The sequence below is a fragment of the Seriola lalandi genome, unplaced genomic scaffold (assembly GCF_002814215.2).
Source record: "Seriola lalandi dorsalis isolate HSWRI2012SDOR001 ecotype SW California unplaced genomic scaffold, Sedor1 jcf7180002054784, whole genome shotgun sequence".
Classification (NCBI taxonomy): domain Eukaryota; kingdom Metazoa; phylum Chordata; class Actinopteri; order Carangiformes; family Carangidae; genus Seriola; species Seriola lalandi.
This window is the reverse complement of record NW_019525337.1, coordinates 1,974,146-1,993,684: the sequence shown is the minus strand read 5'-3', so window position 1 is coordinate 1,993,684 and position 19,539 is coordinate 1,974,146. Positions and strand designations below refer to the sequence as shown.

Genomic DNA, 19,539 nt, shown 5'->3' with positions numbered 1-19,539 from the left:
TTTTATACTGTGTCCTGATTGGTTGGTTTGTAGACACTCACAATGAAAGAAATTTCAGATTCTACCAGTTGTAGACTGTGTTTGGTCTCCAAAGCTCCTGATCAACCATCAGAGGACCCATCTCACAGTGTGATGTAGTGTCTCCACCTGGAACCTGTGTCTCCTCTGAAACTATTTTTTGCAGACAGTAACATGAGACATCACAGATGTGTGTGTGGTTAGCTGATACCTCTCATCTACATTGGCTGAGCCCAGCACCAGCAGTCCCCCTGGTCTACCTGAGGCCCACAGACTCAGCTGAGCAAACAGGTAGGCCAGGACCATCCTGACCCGGGCCTGGGAACACGAACACACACACACACACACACACACACACACACACACACACACACACACACACACACACACACACAGGAAGTGAGTAAGTCACAGTTGTGTTCCTGCAGCAACAGTGTGAAGTCTGTGGTTAAACTGTCAGAGTGTGTCTGTGAAGTGAGACAATGAGACAACAGTCTCAAAGTGAGTGAGTCGGACCTGTACATTCTGCAGAGCCAGGTTTTCTCTGTGACTTCCTCCATTGGCATGAAACTGAGGCCACCTCCCAGTAACCGCTGAGAAGATACCCAGAATGCCTTTCACTGCCATGTCTATATTAATATTCATGTGTGAGCTGCAAAACAGGATGAAAAAGGATGAAGCGGCTAAAAGAATGACTAGGTAAACAGAATTAGAACCTACTACTATAGTCTGTCCTTTTCTGTCATGTATTTACCTGCCAATCTGACTGGCCAGCTCTTTGGCCCTGTTGCGTGTGTCCTCAGAGGAGTTTTCGCTGGCCATGTAGCAGGTGGTAAAGATGCGGCCACACAACTCCTTTGCCTGTTGGGGACAGTAGGAGTCATCCCCAACCACCCTGCGGATGTCTTTCAGGACTTGTGTGTCTGAGAGAGAGACATGGTTTCTTCACATTTTTCATATTGTATCACAATGTGGGCTGTAGCATCACCATCTACAGCCAGATCCCTCACATCCTTATACAATCAGGGTCTGAAAGTAATAGATAAAAGCCTGTCTGATGGCATCACTGTAGCATACTGAAAGTTCAGAGTTCTGAGCTGTATTCATCTTTTCTTTCTCAAATTAGTGTCTAAATGTGTCACATCAACACATCACCAGCTGAAATGTACTCTACATATAGATTCTTGTACAACAGGAAACAACTGCTCAGACATTTGATACGGACCACGTCAAGTGGTGGATGAATACACATTTGGTGCTTCAGTGAGTCTTTGAGGCAGCAGGGCAGTGTGTGTGGGACTGTCGATAAAGTCCAGCCAAAAATATTGCAATATACATTATTATTGTATTACTGGGTTTCACCATATATTGTATATATTTTCTTAATTTATGACTATATTGTTGTATTTTATGTTATTATGTTATGTCATTTTTAAAATTATGTACAGTATAATTACATAATTATATTTTATAATTCAGTTTTTTTAATGTATGATTATATTATTATATTTTATGATTAAGGTATTTTTTATAATATATAATTCTATCATTCTATTTTATGTTTCAGGTATGGTATGGTAAGTGATGCTGCCACTAAACAGCAGTTTGTCACATGCCAAGGTTTAATATACAGGAAGCAAAGCAGTGAAATAAGGGTCAGACTCAGCAACAGGACAGACAGTGCAAGACGAATAAACGAAAAATATGTCTTGATATTATGAAAAATATTGATAATGGTGGGAAATATTGCAATATTTGTATTATCAAATATCGACCCGAGCCTATTACTAGCCTTCTCCTTTACAATAACATGTGTGAGCAATAACTTTGAGAGAATCTGTGAAGCAAAGTGATCCACACTCACTGCCGTCCTCTACAGCCTGGCAGAGCAGCACACACATCGAGTGGACAAGACAGGCGGTGGAGGAGCTGTCGACGCCTCCACTCAGAGGCAGCAGGAAACCAGCCTGGAGCACAGATCAGAACCAGAACCAGCACAGACGCCATCATGTCAGGATCTACACACATCTACACAGTACAGCAGCACTGTTTTCAGCGTGTGTTCCTCCTCACCTGTCCACTTCTCCTCAGGTAGTCCCACAGCCAGCAGGCTGGCCCTAGACTGAACAACACAGATGTCAACAGCTATACAGAGGAGTTATTAATAGATGGTTTCTTTGATTTAACAAAGATAAAAGATAATTCTGGTTTTGTGTCAAGAAAAATACATTATGTACAAGATAAAATGTATTTTGTACCTGATCTCTTCCTCTGGTGTATGAAAGTGCCACATTATTGGTTGGTGAGTGGGCAGGTAGAAATCATCACAAGTGGATAAAGGGAAGTCAACTTTGACCCTGTGGCAAGGTTTATGTTCACTCTCCTACAACAGAGAAGGGACAGAGGAAACAGAGAGACACGACCAACAGTTAATCAATCAAACAGTGATCAAGAAACAGAGAAGATTTTCTGCTTCTGTTAAAGCTGTTTAACTGAACAAACTAAAACATGAAAGTTAAGAGAGTAAACTTTAAGTAAGATCACAGAGCAAGTTTAACATCCATTCAGAGCTGTGCTTTTTTCAGTGTGTTCTGTTTTAGTTTCCACCAACTCCCTGACATCAACCTCTGGAGCTGAATCATGAAACCAACATTGAATTGAGAAAAAAATGCAGATGACCAGAGTCTGGATCCAACTATGAGTCAATCCCCATAGACTCCCATGTTAAAATGTCCAAATTTACAGCAGAAATAAACATGTTTGCAGCCTGTTACAAAAACAGTTTTGGTCTCTATAGCTAATTTCCTCCTCCATGACAACTGTACTGGGGTTGAAATTTGCTGCTGTTTGCTGCTCAGCAGGAAGAGGAATTTTTAAGGCAGGTCAACACAAAGTAGCAGACAAATGAAACTGTGACACAATAAAACTTGGTGATTCGTGAGCTCTAGAAAGGCTGGAAGGTGGCGCTGTCTCACCATGAGAGGCTGACACAGTTCTCCTCTGTAGCTACGCACATCCTCAAGGTCGACCGTTGCTGTAATCACCTCCTACAACACACCAACAAAGACACACACACACACAGAGAAGGGGAAGGGGAAGGGAAAGAGAGAGATAGAGAGAGATAGAGATAGAGGGAGAGAGAGAGAGAGAGAGAGAGAGAACAGTGTGGCTCTTGTGACATCATCATTGCAATTTCTGCCTGCTCTGCAACACACACCAACACACTTGCACACACAGGACACCTACACACAACACTTGTTGCACTAACTTGCAGGTACATTGTGAGCTGGATTTGACTCCTCACACACAGGGCTGGACAGTAACTAAGTACATTTACTTCAGTACTGTACTTAAGTATATTTTTCCAGTATCTGTTCTTTACTTGAGTATTTTCTTTTGTCAACTTCTGGCCTTTACTCCACTACACTTAAAAGACAAATATTGTACGTTTGACTCCATTTCATTTCTATGTTTGAAAATAAAGATGAGGCAAAAGACTCTTCACCTGATCTGAAGTCCATGTTTGAAGGTTTAGAAATAAAGAAAGATTCATTTAGTTTGAAATGTTGGTGTTTACCACGACCAAACTTCATCACTGACTAAAAAAAAAAAGAAATATGAAAACAAGTCTAGTCTTTGTATCATATCCTACAGTCTTTTTAATCTACAGGTTGTAACCCCTATAAATGTAACAGGCAGCTGTTTGATTTAAAATGATCAGATTATGCATGTAGTCCCACAAAAAAGCCAAAAGGTTGTGCAGTGTCTACAAATGACAGTCTAAAGTCAGAAGCAGGGAGGGAAAAAAGTAGGAGGGGAGAAGAATGAGAGTGAAAGTAAGAATGAGCACATTGGAAACGAGATTGCAGGTTTTGCAAGCAGTGTTGAGTAAATGTTGTTGATATCAAATTAACTTCAGTGTTAACATTTTCCAAGAAGTAAACTTACTTAAACTCAGATTACTGTTGTTGCCAGAGGGTTATGGAGGACAACTAATTGATGTGTATATATGATGATTCAAATTTAATGACTGTGCATGTGTAGCGGACACTGGTGGACGCCAGTGACCAGACACCAGATTTATGGTAAGGACACTGGGGTGCTCTGGAGGATATGGGGAGCCTCCCATGTCCACTTTCCCATCATCAAACCATCACATGGATAGAAAACAGGGACGAAATGAGTTCCCCTCACCAATAGACTAGCTTTTGAAGATACCATCGGAATTTATGGCTAGCTCATCGAACTCATTCTGAACCAACACTCCTGCACCAAATGGGAGACAAACACAACTCTCCCCCACAGACTGACAATGAATTCATGTTTCATCCCTGACACTCATCCGGGATTGATAGGAGGGTGCCACCTCTTATCAAATAACATGAAAAGGAACATTTAGCCATCAAGGTGCTAAACCACCAGGATTCACACTCCTGGTTCATCTTCTCTCACAAGAGAAAACAACACTCTCACCTTTAACACCCTTTCTTACCCAAAGGGGGGTCTCACGAGGAACCACAGACCCCCGCCATAAAACCATCCTACATTCCAAGCCGGATTGATGAACTATTCCACATTTTATAAAGCATGATTGAAATGTCATTGAACCAAACGTCCTATCACCAGGTAATTCATGCAGTATTACTCTGGAAAGATTTCAACTAAGTATGATCCAAAGTTCATTTCTGTAGCCCACATGGAGGCTGAGATAGGTTTTATTAGTTCTAAGGTAAATATCCACCATGTTACAATACTGCCATCTAAGGACCAGACTGGACCCCTTTTTCCCTTAGGGAATTAAGAAATAGACAAACTTAATGCATCACTCTGACATTACTGTTTTATATTGTAACTTAGCTATATATTTGTGTGGTTACAAATTGTTATCCTTTCATTGATCTATGTATTCTATGTGTGTTGTTAAACATGATGATTTTATTAGTTATCTTGTATATTCCAAACTTTAGCTAGGTAGTTGATATAGGCCGTTGTCAAAATGAATGGGCCATGGTGGGAGTAGAATATGCAACACTTGCGCGTAAAACCAAATTAAACAAATTAACTTAAGGTTTTATTTCTCTCTTTCTTTATTGAAACAAAGAAAGAGAAGGAAGACCAAAGGGGTGGCGACAACTGTCAAGCCCCCCCAGCTACACACACCCCGAGGATAAAACAGCAGGATCCTCCAGGGCTCGCTCTTCTTCTTCTTCTTCTTTTACGTCTTCTTTTACATAGCTTCTTTTACAATCCTTCCTCTTACAACTTTTCTTACAATCTTAACTCTTACGCCTCGTATCGCGCACTAGCTCACTTTCGTTTCTAGCTTAAACTTTACTTCTTACACTTTGGTGCGCGATTTTTGCCTTACTATTTCAACAAGCCAAGCCTTCCAAATTGAATCACACACAGGTGTGTATAAGTAATTTTGTCGTTTTTCTTTTTGTGACAAAATCCAGCTTTTGTCTAGAAGATTTTGAAGGTTTTGCGTCGTTTGGCCAACACCAACTCCTTCCAACTTATCTGGCAAATTAAGTTAAATACTAGCGTTTATTCCGCTGTCAACCTCCGGCCCTCCGGCTACACGCCACACCAGGACCGGCTAACCAGATCTCGAGAGTGCCTACGAAGAAAGTCTGCTGGCAGACTGCGCCGACGCTGATCCACCGAGACATCGGCAGAGCCCGTCACCCCTGGCAACGGCCGTCATCTCTGAGAGAAACCCACTTGGAGTGTGGCGTCCCCGTCGCCTAGCAACCAAACTCCGGGGCTCCAGCCAGGATCTCAACAGCGCTCCGCTACTCAAAGTAGGCAACTCTATCCTTTGCTCCGAACTGGGTTGATGTCGGAATAATACTAATCCCGATTTAATAATTCTCCACCGTTACGAATAAATGCTATACACATATCTAAATCCATTCTCTTTCACCATCGCCCAAATCACTGCTAGTTCAGCTGGTAGATATAGTTATTATTAGTTATAGATTCATGTCATTATCCTTGTTCATTTTACTGTGTTTAGTTAGTCAATAAATATTATCAACGTAACCCAGTCGTTGCCTGTGTTTCTTTGAAGTGAAGATCGGAGATCCCTGTAATCGAGAAATCACAACTTTGGATGTGAGATTGATCAAAACAATCTGTATTTTAATCAAATTGTCCTCCCTGAGGACTGGTGCCCCATTCTTTTAACGAGAGCAAAATTCAAATTGTGGTATTCACGCTACACATGGAAAAAACCAATTGGAGAAATGTGATAGCCTTGTGAAATTCATTTTTAGTCAAAGACACGTTTTGTGTTTTATTTTCTATTAGTATTTGAGCAAGAAATAGGCTGATAAAAATTCAGAACAAACTGCTAAAATCCTACTAATTCTGCATAGTCTGTAGAAAAAGAATGTATTTAAACTGAGGTTAAATTGTATGCAGGTTGTTCTTTTTTATGTCGACTTCTAAGAGAGGACGACTGCAACTCGAGGTGTTTTCCAGCGAGCGGGAGGCAGTCCGACCACCACCACCACTGCTGCACATGGACAAGTCACGGAGCCACTCCATGGTTTTGGATACGCCAGCTTTCCACACGATTCCAGATAAGATTTAACAAAAGAGATATAAGGGGCCCCAAACTAACTAAAGCAAACTGACTGAACTGGGAAAAAAATCTAAGTGACTGAAAAAAAACAAAAACTTTTGACTTGACTAACTTAAAATAACTTTTCACAAGAAGGAACCTACTTTACTACTAAAGAAAAAATGAATAAGAGGTGCAAGAAATATGCCTAAGTCTCTGCCCACACGTCCACACGTACCACATCATTGAGGGAGAACTGTGCTCCCTGTGCCACCAAGTCCCCGTTGATGGCCACCATGGCACAGCCATCATAGTAGACACGGTCTCCATCACAGCCCCTCTGGTTGGCGTACAGGTAGATACCTCCACTCTGGAACAACACCAACAAAACTGAGTGCAGAACTGACTGCGAAAAAAAAAAAAATCTAAAAACCATAGATCTCCATTGCTAAAATAGATCTCTGTCTGAGCAGCAACAGTTACCCACAGAATCAATTCCTCTTTAGTGATTTTGCTTAGAAAATAAAAGCACAAGATAATCTGCTTCTTTTTGGGGGTTTTTTCAGCTTTTATTCTGGAAAGTTCTGAAAGGAATTTCCAAAGGTTCTGTTGCTTGCTTGACAAACTTCTGACGGAGTGGACATAAATTTGTGATATGAAAAATATGAGTGAACCAGTCAGTTGTATAAACGTATAATATGTGACTGTGGGTGGGCAAGCTTACAAACATCTGAAAGAAGCATCAAAGCAGCGGAAAGATAGGAATCACAATTTCTGTTCAGGACTTTCAAAATAAAATCAGAACGAAAACCGAATGCAGTAGATTAGCAAGATCTTGGATTGCAATGATCTCTTTACCAGATTGCCACCCTTAACTGTGACTGTGGGCCACAGCGCCACACATGTGAAGCGCAACAAAGTAAATTCAAGTTGCATTTTGATCAATAACTTCATTTAGCATTTGATTATGTTCTGACCCGCCATTTAATGCATTAGAAAAAAGTTGGCCCAAGGCCCAACTTACTTGCCGACCTCTGGCCTATGTAGTCTTACACATCATACATCTATACCGAGCAGAATCACACATATCATGTCTTTACATGAACAGCTCTGTACCTTTGTGGTTGCCGACCTGACCAGGTTTACTCTCTGGTCAGCCTTGCGGAGCTCGTGGTGGCTGGCAGATGAGTTAGTGAAGATTTCAACCCCATCCAGACCCATGTCTATGTGGGGGCTGAGAAACAGAGACATCATTCATTCATCAGGAGTTACTGCACAGAAAACTACAACATCCACAATCCTCTGGTGCTCTACCTTCTAGGGTTCCAGAGCTCTGCGCATATCTCAGTGCCGATACAGGTGTCCTTTGTGGACAGCACACAGTCACCGAATGGGACTGTGTCCTGATGGAACCAAGAAAAAGGGAGAAAAAACAATGACCCTCCCCCTCACTGTGGAGAATAAGTGTTCTGGGTCTCAGTGATGATGGCTTTTTACCTGCCCTGTCACCTCCTGGATCATTCTGGGCAGGAAATATTCCTCCGTCTTCCTTCAGGAAACAAACAGACAGACAATCACTGTCATTACCATCCATTTCCAAAAGTCAAACAAGATTACATAAGTGATATCAGAAAATCAAACTTAAGCACCGCACAATGAGATGACTTCACTGAGAGCAAACAACGCGTTTCGCCTGTGGTTTCTTCAGGTTCACTCAGTACAATTACAAGAGTTCGCAGTTGTGATAAATTTAAACAACATCACACTGCAGCCCCGTACCTACAACTGAATCACAGCTCTGCTGATATTCAGTACATCACGACCTCGAGTGTGATATTGCTTTTATACAACAGTTCTACGGACGCCATATTAGCTAACAGTCACAAACAACAACAGATAATGATTTGTTTGTTTATTTCAGCATTTGTTTGGCTATGGCAACAAAAATAATCTTGCAACTGGACTGGTACTGGACTGTTACTAAGCAACACATAAACATTTTCCTGACCTGACAATATTATATATGAGCGCAACTGGAGATGTGGTGAAGTATCTAGGCATCTTTCCTTCCCTTCATCCTTTTCTGACGACCAAACATCATATAATTCAAATGCAATTTCTGGAAATATTTTCATCTTTGCAAAGTTTGTTACAATCACGACTGTTAATGTAACGCTGATTAACGGTTAATACAACTGTAAAGCGGAGTGATACATGTAGTTAAAAATCCCAGTGCTGTTGTACTCTACTTTAGCACTCATGGAATGACTCTCCTCCAATCAAATTAATTTGTTGGAACTAACTGTTGTATAAATACACATACGTCACATGACCAGTCACCATTATCCTCATTTTTCACACTCAGTATTTTAACATTTTTTCAAAAGATTAACATATTAAAAATAACATGACAATAATATTACAAATTTTCGAAAAGTTACAGCATTTTACACAGAATTAACAAAAATAAGAGAACCAACGTCTATATACACAACTGGCTGCATGAAAACAATCAAATTTATGAACAGAGATAGACTATAGGTCCTTCAACTGCATCTACATCATGTGTGTGTATTGAGTATATTTATCAAACCTGTGAACTTTTGTAATTGTACTTATTGAACCTGAAGAAGCCACAGGTGAAACGCGTTGTTCACTCTCAATAAAAGTCCCAGTGAAGTCATCTAAGTGTGTGGTGCTTAAGTTTGATTTTCACTTTTTTTGTTCCTGCAACCAAACAGCACCTGATTGCTTATACTGGCTGTGCATGGGGAATTCTGTTCACTACATTTGTATCAGAGTTTAGCCCTTAAACCACGTCCAGCCTTTTGGGAGATATGCTTACATAGCTTAGCTCAAAGACTTCATTTTATTTTTGTAGTAGTCCAGAGATAATGAACAAATATGAAATAATATACATTTCAGCAACTCTGACAGTCATATTTAAATGTGTCTTGTGTATTTAACTTGTGTCAGTATAGAAAATGAGACATTGTGGTTTTAGTGACAGTTAGTTAGTCCAGTTTTGATCACTGTTCTAGTTCTGAATAAAAACCAGGTGACCAAGTATTATATAATATAGATAATATTGGAATGGTTTACCACTTGCAATACGGTAGTGTCCTATATGTCCTACCTTTAAGACACATCTCAAACACCAAATGAGATCTGTGATCACTCTTAACTCAGAATGCAGCAAAATGTATTTGTCTTTTTTTGGTGTACTTTATATTTGTAGTAGTGTATTGTGACTTGTGATGTTTTTTGTTGTATATGACCTGCCCGGGGACTCTGAATGTAAATTTGCATTTTCTCTACAATCCAGCATATTTACATTGTGTATTTTGTACTGATGTTCATTAACATGTATTGTCCCTATCAAATAAACAAATAAATAAAATAAATTAAAAAAAAATGTTGTACCTTTTATGGTTCACTGAAAACAGACTCATCTGATTTAGGTGGTTCAGTAAATAGAGAGAATGATTCTCTGTGGATTAACATCACTGTATCCCAATCTTTTATACCCACAAATAAAATATCAGTATACAATTCATGAAACATGAGAGTAATAAATATAATAATATATTTGATAGTTTGTGTCCTCATAAAAATAGAGAGACAGTGATAAGAAGGTCTTAATATATCAGTGACCTCGGAGAGATGACCCACCTCAGCTGATTCCAGGGTGAGAACCAGCGCAACTCTCTGTAGCTCCCGTGGTTGGCCATCAGCATTTTTGGTCTAATCAGCAGTATCTTTCTACAGGAAGGAGCCAACATGCTGACATATATATGTACACACACAAACACACATACACATATATATATATATATATATATATATATATATGAAAGTATGTCATGTATGAGAGTTGCCTGGTGTGCAGACGTACCTGTTGAGAAACAGGACTCTACAGTTGTAGCGCACATTATGATGCATGATGGGCCTGGAGGAGCAAAGTTCAACATGGTGAAATTTATTAGGTGACAGCTCACCTGTCCTGTCACATTAGAAGAGTTTCCCTTGCACTCTACGGTGGACGACCAATGTCTGACTGTAACCCTCTCATCCTCACCACAGTGACTTTTATGCCTCAGCGCCAGCCAATGCAAGAGCCAGAAGCATATTGCTTTCGGGTTGTTTGTCCATCTGTCTGTACATACCTCTGTCCGTCCCATTCTCGTGGACAAGAGATCTCTAAAACGCCTTGAGAGAATTTCCTCAAATTTGTTTAAAAAAAAAAGTTCACCTGGACTCAAAGATGAAATGATGATGATTATGATTAGATAATAATATTATATTAACTCAAGACTTCACACAGCAATTGTGACAAAATGTCACACAAATGGTTAATATTTTATATGACACTGGATAAACAAGGATGTAACCTGAAACTAGTCTGAGTGGAGGAGGCAGACAAACACAACGAGGTGATTCTAGTTAACTTTGAATTAAATCTGATTAAAAACCACCTTACCTTCATTAAAGCCCTTTGATATGAAAGGGTTTTCCCAACTACATGTTGCCACAGTGTTACACTGCCTTCTAACACAGGACTTCCAGACTGACTACTTGGACTGGTCTGAGTGTCTAAAGGTGATACCCACATTCCCACGTCACAGATGATGTCCTGGGTGACAGGAGATTCCAGAAGTTTCCTCAGGACCTGGAAGCTGTGGAGCAGTGTGTCCGACTCATAGAAGTGGTCTGCACAGCCATACCCACTGTAAGAAGACAGTGAATAAGAAAAGAAATGACAGCTCTGGCAGTGTTAGCAACTTATAAAACTTTAGGGCATTCAAGACACAAGACTAGACGAGATTAGCCAAGATAACAATACTATAATGTTTTCATATGGGGATGTACCATATCTCCAGCTCTGGGCCCAGTCTGTATTTGGCTCCATGAGTCTTAGCAATCTCAATACCTGCAGAGAAACACAGACAGACAGACAGACAGACAGACACACAGACACACAGAAACACAGACACACACACACACACGATTATTGTTTTCAGGCTTAAGTATTACTACTGCATCAACAACTGTGTTGCCTAGCAATGTAGCGCTTGGTCTGTGTGTGCCAGCTGAAGCCACTGTAGAGTTTGTTGTTTATACATCTCTCGTTTTTCTGCTGCTGTATTCTGCACCGACAGGCAGTGCGAGGACCCTATTGAATCCACACTGTTTATTATTATTCCTGAATGAAAACCGCATTTTTGAGGCCTTTCCCATCCTCAAAAACAGAATGGCAAAATGGCTCGATAGCGCCACCTATTGTGGCACAAATTGCACTAGGTTTCACCTACATGCACAAAGCTTGTTAGGCACATGTACAATGTCAAAACATACAAAAAACATTATAGCTGCGTTTTGACCAAAAGGTTCGACTAAAACATTCCTGCGTTTCCACTGCAGCCTACAGTCCCAGGAAGATTCTGCAAAATTATTACTTGACATTCCATTATTCACAACACTTTGGGGACATAACATGAACGAAAACCTAAACCTAAACCCAACAGGACGTGAGATATTTTGACTTTAACCTGCCATTTTTGCGATTTCAAGGTGTCATACTTTAACGAACTCCTCCTCGGAAATTCATTCATTCTTTGTGGAAACAGGAAGTGTCATGTTTTACACTTTGATATGCTGTTCATAGCAGGTTGATCGAATCTTGATCCAAACATGGTCAGGAAATTCTTAACTACTTGATGATGCACTGTAGTCAAAACTTTTCATGGAACAGCATGGTCTGTGCAATAAATCTTACCCCGTGAGGTGTCCAGCAGTCATTACAATGTGTGACTTCTTCAAATGGCACGCTGCGAGCCCAATCATCTCTGCTTGCAACTTTAATAAGGGCCCGAGGACCTTATTGAAATTGCGCTGTTTATTATTTGGGCCTGAGCACCAACCGGGGTGAGGACCCTATTGAAACTGAAGGATTTATTCAAAAAAAGGTTGTTGTAGTTGTTGTTGGGACTAAAAGTACAACTTCCTAATGGCTTTGTAGGAGCTATAAGAAAGACATGAATGAAGTCCAAAAGATACAATGATGGGATCTCATCTACAGCTTCAATTTCTCCCATTGAAATCTCAATTCAATATCTATTTGTCTTACTTAAGTCTCAAAAATTAATTCTCAATTTGTCTCATCTTTTTTGCTATAGAGTTTTTAGGACCAACAATTGAGACTGAAGTGATCTTAAAAAGATATACAACATACAATACCCTGTGTGCAGAGGAATTTTTCTGTGCTATATATGTCATGAATCAGTATCTTTCACAAGGAGTAATTTGTATTTTTGACGCATTTTTATCGTTTTATCCATGTGAAGCACATTGTATCTCTGGTTTTGACAAGTTCTATATAACTAAACTATATTATAATTATTAATATTATTATGTTCATTTCTTTCCTTGTCTTCCATAAATGTAAAACCTTGTTGGGCTTTTATGGAATTGTAAAAGTTCCCTATTCCATTTACTCACTTGAGAAGTCTCACTCTGTGTTCCATTCCATTTGTCGGACTGAGAAGTGTCTCGACAAGAGGGGTATGGAGACATCATATTCCACATCTCCTAAGATGCCATTTAGTCTGCCGGACTGCATCATTAATGGAACTAGAAAATGCATTTCCTGCTCAAAATGAGCAGAATTAGATTGCTGAAGCAATGCCGAAGTAGCTGGAGCAACTGCTGAAGCAATGCTGAAGAAGCTGAAGCAAGCAACTGCTGAAGTAGATAATGATGCTAAACTAATGATGTCTGCACTCAAACTAGGTCACTGCCTCCTTCCGCAGGCAGAAAATCCAGTATTCTTCTTCTTTCGCAATTTCGGATGGCTCTGCCTGATGCACAACTTACGATAGAGTGCCACTACATTGCCTCAGAGGCGTACAGCTGCAATTGCAGTTACAAACGTCAAATCCAAGAAAGCAAGTACTAGAATTTTGTGAGGTGGTGGAGGCGGCTGCCTCCCAATTGTCTATGCGGGAAAAACTCTGGGCACAAAGTATGCAGTAGTAGTAAACAACCAAAGAAAAGTAAAAGCAGGATCTCGAGCATAAGACCAGTGGATCAGGTTAAATTCAATATGTCTGCTGCTGTATATACTGTTGTACTGACCAGTCTGAACTGTAATCTCTCTCTATGAGTACTAACCCAAGTACTAACTAATCAGTTTTCTGTCTGTCTGTCTGTCTGTCTGTCTGTGTGTATTTGTGTGTGTCTGTCTATCTGTGTGTCTCTGCTTTTTTTGTATGTGTGTATTTGCGTGTGTGTGTTTGTGTGTGTGCGCCGGTGTGTAAGAGAGAGAGTCTCTCTTCTGAACATGTCTATGTGGTTTTGGTGTTTCTAGAGCACAAAATGTGGATATAGGCATTACATAAAAGGGTCAGTTCTGCTTTTCTCATGAAATCAGCTCCTGAATTTGTATGTATGGGAGAGTTGGAGGGTACTCCCATAACTTTGAGACTCACTGTTCAAATTCTGTTAGTCTCTGTGCTAAGGTAGACACTTTCTCTGAAACAGTACAAATTTTTCTACGACTTCAGAAGAAATGATGTGTGAAGATCAAAATATGTGGCTTTAAGAAAGAGTTACACAGATTTTATTTGAACAAGTTTTAAAGCTTCTCGCACTCTAGTGATGATGTCGTCCACTCTAGCTTTGAACATTACGCGTAATACACACCCATTATAAACTCAAAAATAATCACAAAAAAGCATGAAAATAAAACTGTGATAATTCAAAAACTGTATATATCAAAAAGTTGAAAAGAAGTTTCATAGATGAAAGTCCTGTGAACATTTTAAAGTTTGAATGAAGCCTGTAGCTGAAAGTATGTATATGTAGTAGTTGAAGTTCAAAGAGGCAGAAGTTTTCAAGGATTTGAACGGTCTCTCAATTCATTTGAATGGCAAAAAAAGAGGACAAAGTTTAATATTTAAAAAAGTTGTGTACAAGCATAAATGTCCAGAAGGAGCTGAATGTTTTGATAATTGAATGGTTTTTGCTGGAAAAAGTATAAAGGACTAGTCGGATGTCGAAAAGCTGCATTATTCGACATTTGTAAAGCATGATTGAACTGAATGTCCCATCAGCAGGTAATTCATGCATTATTACTCTGGAAAGATTTCTATAAAGTATGGTCCAAAATTCATTTCTGTAGCCCAAAAGGAGGCTGAGATATGTTTTATTTATAGTTCTAAGGTAAATATCCACCACGTTACAATACTGCCATCTAAGCACCACTCTGGACCCCTTTTTCCTCTAGGGAATTAACTGAGAGACAACCTAATACATCACTTTGATATTATTATTTCATGTTGTAGCTTTAGCTATATATTTGTGTGGTTACAAATTGTTATCTTTTCTTTAGTCAATATATTCTATGTGTACTATTACCCATGATGATGTTATTAGTTTATTTCGTATATTCCAAACCGTAGCTAGGTAGTTGGTATAGGCCGATGTCAAAATGAATGGGCCATTTTATTTTATTTTTATTTCCCTCTTCCTTTATTGAAACAAAGAAAGAGAAGGAAAACCTAAGGGGTTACACACACCCCGAGGATAAAACAGCAGGATCCTCCAGGGCACGCACTTCTTCTTTCTTCTTCTCTTCTCTTCTCTTACAATCTTAATCTTACTGTCACTCTAACGTTCTTGTCGCTCACTTGCACACTAGCTCACATTTGTTTCTAGTCTAGACTTTACTTTGTTACTTTGGTACCAACCTCGTGTTCTTTATCCTCAATTCTCTTATACTTTTGTGCACGATTTTTGTCTTTACTACTTCAGCAAGCCAAGCCTTCCAAATTGAATCACACACAGGTGTGTACAGGTAATTTCGTCGTTTTCTTTTTCGACAAATTCAACTTTTGTCTAGAAGATTTTGAAGGTTTTGTGTCGTTTGGCCAACACCAATTCTTTCCAACTTATCTGGCAAATTAAATTAAATACTAGCGCTTATTCCGCCGTCAACCTCCGGCCCTTTGGCTACATGCCTCACCAGGACCGGCTGACCAGATCTCGAGAGTGCCTACGGAAGAAAGTCTGCTGGCAGACTGCGCTGACACTGACCCACCGAGACATCGGCAGAGCCCGTCACCCCTGGCAACGGCCATCATCTCTGAGAGAAACCCAATTGGAGTGTGGCGTTCCTGACGGCTAGCAACCTAACTCCGGGGCTCCAGCCAGGATCTGAACAGCGCGCCGCAACTCAAAGTAGGCAACTCCATCCTTTGCTCCGAACTGGGTCGATGTCGGAATAATACTAGTCCCGACTTCATAATTTCCTACTGTTAAGAATAAACGCTATACACATAGCCAAATTCATTTTCTTTCACCATCGCCCAAATTATTGCTAGTTCAGCTGGGAGATATATGTATTGTTAGTTATAGATTCATGTTCATTATCATTGTTTATTGTATTCCTGTGTTTAGTTAGTCAATAAATATTATCAACGTGACCCAGTCGTTGCCCTGTGTTTCTTTGAAGTGAAGATCGGAGATCCCTGTAATCGAGAATCTTTGTTCCACATACAAAGGAACTCACTTCCCCGCAGTTCCTTACTATTCACACCTTGGGACGACCCTCCCCCAGGGACCTCACTTACCAGTCAGTGTTGGTCAGTGTGTGACATGTGACCCCCAAGAGTGTCACTAAACAAAACCAGATCTCCTTTTCTGTTCATTCTCTCTTCTCGGCTTGTTCAGGAGAGCAGGCCCTGCTCTCCCTTCTCGGCTCTTCAAGGGGCAACGAGGCCTCAGCCCAGGTCAGCCCTGCTACCTGAGAAAACAGCTCTATCCAACACTCTTCTCCTGAACAGCAGAGATCTGCTTTGGATTAACTGAGAGTGAACTGAGTTCTCTTCAGAATCAGCGGCTTCAACACAAGGTCAGCCAGCTGATTTTCCAAGCAACAGGAGTCACAGCAGATTTAGCGTGGAACAGCTAACTCTGTGAGAAGAACAAAGGAGAAAACAGTGGAAGCAACACAGTCAGACAGGACTTTACTCCACCAGGACAACCGAACCTCCAGCATTTATGGTGTCCAGCTCATGAAGCAGAGATCAGACCCAACATCTGTGTCTATCTGCCTGTCCGTCTACCTGTTCATGTGTCTACCTGCCTACTTGTCTCTGTCTGTGCCTCTGCTTGTCTGTCTATCTCATTGTCTGTCTTGTCCCTGTCTGAGCGTTTGTGTGCCTTTCTGCTTGTTTGTCTGTATGTGTGTTTCTGTGTGAGTTAGAATGAAAAACTGAAATTAACTGCCGAATGCTTCCTGACTAAAACTGCCTGTGGTGTGTAGCGTACATACGTGGCCTGGCATCAGTCAAAAGCCATTAAGGAAGTTCATTATAAGGACATGCAGAGTTACGGACCCCCAATTGACACTTTGCGACTCTTTCCACCATCAAACTATCAGATTGATAGGAAACAGAGACAAAGGACCCCTCTTCCACAAACAGACAATGCTGTTAGCATGGCCGAACAACACAGAACCAGACCAAAGATCAAAGGGTCAGCTCCAGAAGATCAACCAATGGACACCAGACAACTGGAGAATATAGGCAAAATCTCCAGTTTGTAACAATAAGACTTTGTTTAATGATATTTGATTGTTTCTTGTATAGGACAAGTAACAACAAAAGGACTGATTAACACTAAGGTGTGAATCCTGCTCTGTCTGTGCCATGCATGAACACACACACACGCACACACCAACCTCCCTTCCTTTGGCCCTCTCTAGATAAGAGTCATAAACTACAACCCACATTCCAATCCTGGGTAGTGACCAGCAGAACTCTCTTCACAGACACAGATCAAAGGATGAATGTAAAATTAAATATCTAACTGTTCCCTAACTCGTGAGACCCCAAACCTCTATCGCATAGAATGTTTGAAATGTAACATGTAGATTTTAAGACAATGTCTTTCATGTGACCATACTGTCAGCATCCTTCACACGAGGTAACACACACTACATGACATCCAGCATGTCCATATTATTATTATTACAGTCAAAGAACTGCTGTGTAATCCACATTTATAAACTATTAGCTTTGGGAAATGTTTATATTGTTGTTTGATCAATTAACAACTTGTATCATAATTAATTCTAGGTTTGAAGGATGTAATATGAAATCAACACTCCTATTACTCCTCTCTGCTATTATTAGTGCAAGTAGTTTTATGTTATTTCATTTAATGTTTTGTGGTCATGGTGGAAGAAGGATGTGAGAGTTTATAAGTAAACTCTAGATTTAAATTACTCTAAAGTTCAGTGGAAAATTACTCTCTTCTCCAAGTGGAAACACAGGAGAAGATGGGTGAGGCCCCTGAACATGCGCCAGCCCCCAGGGGATAAAACAGTCGTGAACAATTCACACATTGCCAAAAGCTGATGCCTGTTCAGAAGCCTATTCTAAGCCTATTCTAAGCCTGTTCAGAAGCCAAAACCAGGCCTAAGCCTTAATCAGGACGACAAGAAGATGCGAGAAGCGAGAAACGATGCAGAGAACTAGAAGCTGAGATCTTTGCTCAAAGCTCAGAGTCCCAGCTCAAAGCCCAGCTCTGTAGCCATGTAAACTCTTAGCTCTAAACTGCTCGCCACAAACTCATGGCTCTTAGTCATTTTTGCACTTTCCGCGTCTTTTATTTTTCTTTGCCACAAGCTACAAGTAACATGATTTTTGTCTACATGCGCAATCTTTTATTTTTATAAGCCAAGTCAAGACCAACTGAACCAAAGCAACAGAAGTACCTCAGAGTAATTTTGTATCTTTTAATCATCATCAAGTTTTCCTTTTTGAAGATTTTGACAACTTTAGAGTCATCTGGTCAACGCCAGTCTCCTTTAAAGTTATCCAGCCAAAGTGAAGAGCATTACAGTTTATTTCGCATCAACCCGCAAGAGACAACAGCAGATAACATCTGCACGACCGCCTGCAGAGAAGCCGAGCAGAAATCAAGAGAGCCCGAGACAGAAAGTCTCCTGGCAAACTCCACCAGAGCTGAACCGCTGAGACACCGGCAGAATCCGTCATCGTGATAATGGGACACGGCCTCCAGAAGAATCCACCTAGACCCCGAGTCTCCAGGGTTACCACGGCAACCACAGCCACCTGGGTTCCAGCCGAGGGTCTCCAGCTACAGCGCAACTCACAGTAGGCCGGTCTTAACACTCTGCTCATGACTGGGTTGATGTCGAAATATAGCAATATTTAATTATCAAACCTAATTCGTAGATGTAGTATCATTAGCTGTATAGCCACAGTGTATAGCCATAACATATTATCTCCCACCATTGCCAACTCATCACACTGCTCATTTCATTATTATTTTCATCTTTATGATTATTACACCCTGCATTTTCTCTGTAGATAGTAGTTTAGTTAAATAAACTCTTTTATTTACACCCAGTTGTTGTCCTGTTGTATTCTTTTGACGTAGAGACTGGAGATCCATTGAATCGAGAAGTCATGGCTTCCGATATGAGATTGATAAATTTGGCAATGAAGTAATTCATTGTTGTCCTCCTAGAGGACTGGTGCCCCATTTCAACGAGAGTAAATCCTTAAATATGGCTTAACGCTACAGGTGCCAAAAATGTGCAGCGATTTTAAGAATGCCTCCCTTTCAGTTTCCTCCTGATTTTCTGCTCTCATTTTACATTAGAGTGAATGGGGTAGTTATATGGTTGCCAGCCACTTTGAAGGGAAGAGTTCAAATTCTGTGAGAATTACAGAGGATTTCTTTTAGCAGTTTAACGCCTTCTCCAACTCTAGCGGTGATGTCACCCGCTCTAGCCCTGAACATTTCATGCAATGCTAACTCATTATAAACTCAAAAATGATCAGAAAAAAGCATAAAATTAAGACTGTGATTAATCAAAAACTGTAGAAGATATGAAAAAGTTGATTACAATTTCTTAGGTG

General features: G+C 40.4%; 1 protein-coding gene across 8 annotated transcripts in view; it reads right to left on the bottom strand.

Moving 5' to 3' along the window:
* Window positions 1-19,539, bottom strand: part of nadsyn1 (NAD synthetase 1) — a 32,721-nt gene that overhangs the window by 5,311 nt on the left and 7,871 nt on the right. For 4 of the 8 annotated variants that reach the window (XM_087179104.1, XM_023425516.2, XM_087179105.1 and 1 more), the window contains 15 exons: window positions 11,456-11,516; window positions 11,197-11,313; window positions 10,482-10,535; window positions 10,259-10,369; window positions 8,084-8,135; window positions 7,901-7,989; window positions 7,703-7,820; window positions 6,825-6,956; window positions 2,994-3,065; window positions 2,277-2,401; window positions 2,092-2,140; window positions 1,883-1,985; window positions 773-941; window positions 535-670; window positions 230-336 (listed from right to left, as the gene is read on the bottom strand). In XM_087179104.1, the coding sequence (XP_087035230.1) occupies window positions 230-336; window positions 535-670; window positions 773-941; window positions 1,883-1,985; window positions 2,092-2,140; window positions 2,277-2,401; window positions 2,994-3,065; window positions 6,825-6,956; window positions 7,703-7,820; window positions 7,901-7,989; window positions 8,084-8,135; window positions 10,259-10,369; window positions 10,482-10,535; window positions 11,197-11,198 (1,319 nt within the window). In that variant the 5' untranslated portion in view covers window positions 11,199-11,313; window positions 11,456-11,516. The other 4 variants (XM_023425517.2, XM_023425518.2, XM_023425519.2 and 1 more) reach the window with 4 other exon arrangements.